At 41.7% G+C, this 4,499-nt stretch overlaps 1 protein-coding gene across 1 annotated transcript in view; it reads left to right on the forward strand.

Annotated features, from left to right (window-relative positions):
* Positions 1 to 4,499, forward strand: part of LOC108571895 (atrial natriuretic peptide-converting enzyme-like) — a 20,409-nt gene that overhangs the window by 386 nt on the left and 15,524 nt on the right. Inside the window, exons 2-3 of the mRNA XM_017934053.1 lie at positions 905 to 1,022; positions 2,704 to 3,182. Of these exons, the coding sequence (XP_017789542.1) occupies positions 905 to 1,022; positions 2,704 to 3,182 (597 nt within the window). The remainder of the gene's footprint in view (positions 1 to 904; positions 1,023 to 2,703; positions 3,183 to 4,499) is intronic.

The raw sequence follows: 4,499 nt of genomic DNA on the forward strand, positions 1-4,499 counted from the left end.
AGCGTTAATCGTGGAAATCTAAATCAAAGTGAAAAAGAAAAAAAAAACGTATCACGATGGTCGTTTGAAAAATACGCGGAATAAACGTGAAGGATTAAGTGCTTTCAAGTTTTACCGTGCAATGTGTGATCCTTTGTGTGCTCGAAGTTTCACGGCTCTATCGTTTTTCTTTCTCGCTTTTATCAATGCTGAAGAAATCTTGGCAATTAAAAACACTTCGACACTGTGGAAGCTTGATAAATCTCGTTAAGTAGAGGTGTTTGCGGCGATGGAATAGAGATGGATCAAAGTGAGAAACTAGACACTTCTTTACTGTCACTGGAAGCACTTTCATTTCACGGAAGAAAAATTAAAAAGCCACGAAATTCCGTACATAAGTATAAACGAAAAGCTCTTAGACCACGAATTTTTCAAACGACTCTAGCACACCAAGAAATGTTTCACGAGAAGCAAACGATCAATTGATTATATTCCTAGAAGAGCAAAAGACCTCGTTATCCAGCTTCAACTGTGTACACCTTTGCACCGTTCGCGTTTCAATTCGTAAGGATTGTCCTCGATATTAATCGGGGCATTAATTATCTCGCATCTTAAGCCTCTATAATACCACTTCCATAGATGGATTCCAAGTGGACGGTTTCCACAAAGGCAGCACCGCTGTTAAAAGGGCACTCGCTGAATTGAGCTGTCTAATTAGCGAGCGTGATCCCTCAAAGACGCCCAGAGTATGGGGATATTAAGTAATTAATATATTTGCGAAGTGTCGGTGGTCCTTATGCCTAAAGCAGCTTTACCGCGAACCAAAACTTCGCTCATTCTTTCTTTCCCCCCTTCTTTCTCTCCTGTGCTCCTCTTTGTCGAGTTTATTTCTCACGGGTGATGATCATTCTCTTGTGAATTTTAGACAGAGTAGAATTCACAGCGTCGGGTTACCGGCTCGAACGTCCCTGCTTCCGGAACCACCACCCACCGGAAGTGGCGCGCCACCGCCGATACCGCGCCGCCATTCCGCCACACCTGCGGTAAGCGAAGTTTAAATTGTCTCGCTGTTTCAATTAACGGTTGATTTCCGTTCGACCGACACGCTTTTTCACCTCGGTTTTCTTGCTCCCGCGAAACGTGCCACGTTCGCGGATATTTTTCCCGGGGAGATTTCGCGTTGCGAACTGGTTCGCGTTAGAGGTAGAACGTTCTTGCGAATGGTAGCATTTTTTGGAATTGAATCGGTGAGAGGAGGAGGAAGAAGAAGAAGGAGACAAATTTCGAGTTCAAATGTAAATTGGAATTCTTCTCACCCGTTCGATCCAAGAAAATTGTTCAGCTGTGACACTTCACCTTTAGAGTTTCTTATTTTCACGAACTGTAGAATGCTCGTAGATATTTTTATTCGTAACTGGAAATCACAAGTTTAATGAAACTCACCGAGCAGCTTTTTATCGTTTTGATCGGAAAGAATTTTAACGTTCGCGGTGATTCTTCGTTTCAGATAGAATATATCATACGGTGTCGATCAGAAGATTGGAAAACTTCATTTAGACTAACTTTAGTTAATATTCGATAACCAGTATCGCGATAAACTTGATTTCTCTCAGAAATCACGACGAAACGAAGTACAGTATATTTTAGAATAGGTAAATTTCAAAAAATACAGCTTTTCAGTCTTAGAACTTCTTTCTTTCAACGATTAATTAGAATCTTATGGTAAACCATGTGTAATTTCTCCAACGAAACACGGGCAAACTCGCCTAAATCTCGGTAGCAAAAGGTAACAGTTAGCCGCACGACGAATTAACGAAAAGCTACGGTATAATCTGTTTCTAAGCGGTCGCAGTAAATCGAGCAGAAGCAACGAGGAACGAAGCGTTCGTCGCAGAATTCGTTGCTCGAGCCAGTCCACGTAATTAGTGGACAAACGAGGGTTTAATGGATCAGTTTGAATCGGTCGGTTCTTTGCACAGACGCGTCTGGACACAGGGTCAATCGTCACTGTAGGCACACGCACACCTTCCACTCCACACACTGCACACATGGTCACACTGGGGCTCGTGGTGCTAGTCTAGTCGCAAGTATACCTTTAAAAGAGTATCTTCCACTTCTTTTTTTCGTTTTTAGAAAAATAGACAATTGTGTGTTAATTTTAATTCTTAACATAGAATGCACACATATGTTAATTTCCTTTAACAAAGAAAAAAAAACACTATGCACATTTTATGATTTTTGCTTCAGAGAAGAGAATTGTACATTAACTTTGATTATTAGAGGGTAGATGAAAGAGAGGAATAATCGAATGATCTAGCTAGCTTGCTTAAAAAGGGGAATCCTTTGACAGAGTGTCTTTCAATTGCTTCCTCAGTTACTCCTTTCTTTCTGAAAAAAGACGAATTAAATATTAATTTTACCTTCCATTATTCTCTAATCCTTCAAAAGTCCACACAGAAAAAATTCACACATTCTTCTAATTCACAACGTTCCTCCGCAGCAACGATTATTTTTCCCTCCCTTGAACACAGAAAGAGGAAAAATGTAAACTGAATCACAGGAAAAAGGGAGTACGTGTACACAGTATCTCCCTTTATTTCCCATGAAAGTTAAAAAAAATAGAAGTGAAAGGGTGCATCCTCGAGGGGATAGCAGCTCGATCGAGCAGAACAAAGGGAGCGCGGGTAGGGGAATTCTATATCGGGGAACTTGTTGATGCCACAGGTAGCTCCACCACCGATACCGCTGCGGCCGCCAGCGATCCCGAAACGAAGCAAAAACGAGAAACCGATCCCGATACAGCTTGTGACGAGGCAGGATAGCCAGCAGGTGAATCGACGAAAAGCCAGCGACCCAACGCCTCCGCCGTCGTCGTCGATCCTTGCCGCTTCCTGGTCGCACGATTCCAGCAACGAGAAGCTGATAGACCTCGGTCCCTATCGAGGCAACGTTCATCAGTCGAGCGGCAATCAGGAGTACTCGTTGGACGATCCGAGCGAGGAGAACGAATTCGTGGCGGATTTCGACAAGGCGAACTTCGAGGAGGACTGCGAGAAATCGAGCTTCGAGGAGTTGCAGAAGGCGTCGAGGGATTTGGAGAAGAGGCTGCACGAGAGGATCGTGAAGAGTGCGGAGACGAAGGTGAAAAATTGCAAGTCTGGCAGAGATGGAAGACAGAGGAAGGGAAATACGCAGAGCAATAGGTGAGTGAAGTTATGAAGAGTAATTAGGGGTTGATGGGGATGTTGTGGAAGAGTTATTGGGAGTGGTTCGTTCGAAGGGGTCATTTTTGTGGGGACGAAGTTAGGTGGAAGTCTAATTGGACGAAGTTTACGAGCTTTCGTAAAATTTTTGTGTAACGAAATACAATAATTAGCGACATAATTTCTTTTCATTTATCAGGAATTGTTGGTAAAATTGAGTTGTTCTTATTCTAATTGCAAGTTTGAAGTTATTAGGCTTGTTTAAATAGTGAGGATTTTGAAAACTTAGAATTGTAAACTTTAACTGTGAAATATGAATGAAAATAATTTTATAAATATTTCTATTTTACTGAATTTTAATATCTAACTTGTGAAGAAATTAGGTGTTCTAATCCTCACAGACGACATAGTATCTTCAACATTCATTCTTTACAAATTTCTTCGAAACATCGCCCAAAATAATTTTCCGAAAATTCGCCCAATCTGTTCCACTTTTACGCCATTACCTCTGAAAAGCCCAACGAAATTCCCCTTTAACCCGTTTCACCTCGTCATCGTGCCCGTGTCATCGTGCCGCCCTGACGAGATTGCGTTACGTTACACGTGTGCAACAACGTTTCCAAGTAAACGAAGAGAAGAAGAATCTAGGTAGAATTCTCTCCGTCGTGGAGAAGGACAATTAGCAACGATCAGTGGAAAGAAAGCGTTCGAGCGGAGAGGGTAGGGCTACGCGAGGCGTGTTTCAGGCACACGAATTAGCGGCGAGACGGTACGCTCGATTACGCTTCGCGACGGCCCTGCTAAACGAAGCGTGTGCTTCGACTCTATCTCTAGGTTCGAGCAGACGTTCCCTCGTGTCCTCGTAACTGGTCTTAATTCTCTCGTTCGCCTGGCCACGTGCGTTTTAGTGCACGAGTGGAGCGAGGGAAACGTCAGTTGCTTCGTTAAAAATTAATTACCTTTTTTTTTTTTTAATAAGAGAAACAATCCGCGAGATACTCCGCTTTTATCAGGTAAAATGTTTTATCTGTTAATTTTTAATTTTTCTAAATTTTTTTTGGAATATTTGGAGATCTCACTTTTTAACCCTTTTATTTTGAGGAGTGTTTTGGTGTTTTTGGTAATTGGAAAGTGTGCTGTATTATTGCATGATATTGGATTGTTTAATTTTGTGACTTATTGTAGTTTGAAATGGAGGAATGAATACCGTGCGTTGGTAGAATTGATTAATTCGAAAAGGATAAGAGGAAGAATATTAAATACTACGTGTAAGGATATTTTATCACACAGAATACACCACTTGAAACACGCTTTTCC

The sequence above is a fragment of the Habropoda laboriosa genome, unplaced genomic scaffold (assembly GCF_001263275.1).
Source record: "Habropoda laboriosa isolate 0110345459 unplaced genomic scaffold, ASM126327v1 scaffold67, whole genome shotgun sequence".
Classification (NCBI taxonomy): Eukaryota; Metazoa; Arthropoda; class Insecta; order Hymenoptera; family Apidae; genus Habropoda; species Habropoda laboriosa.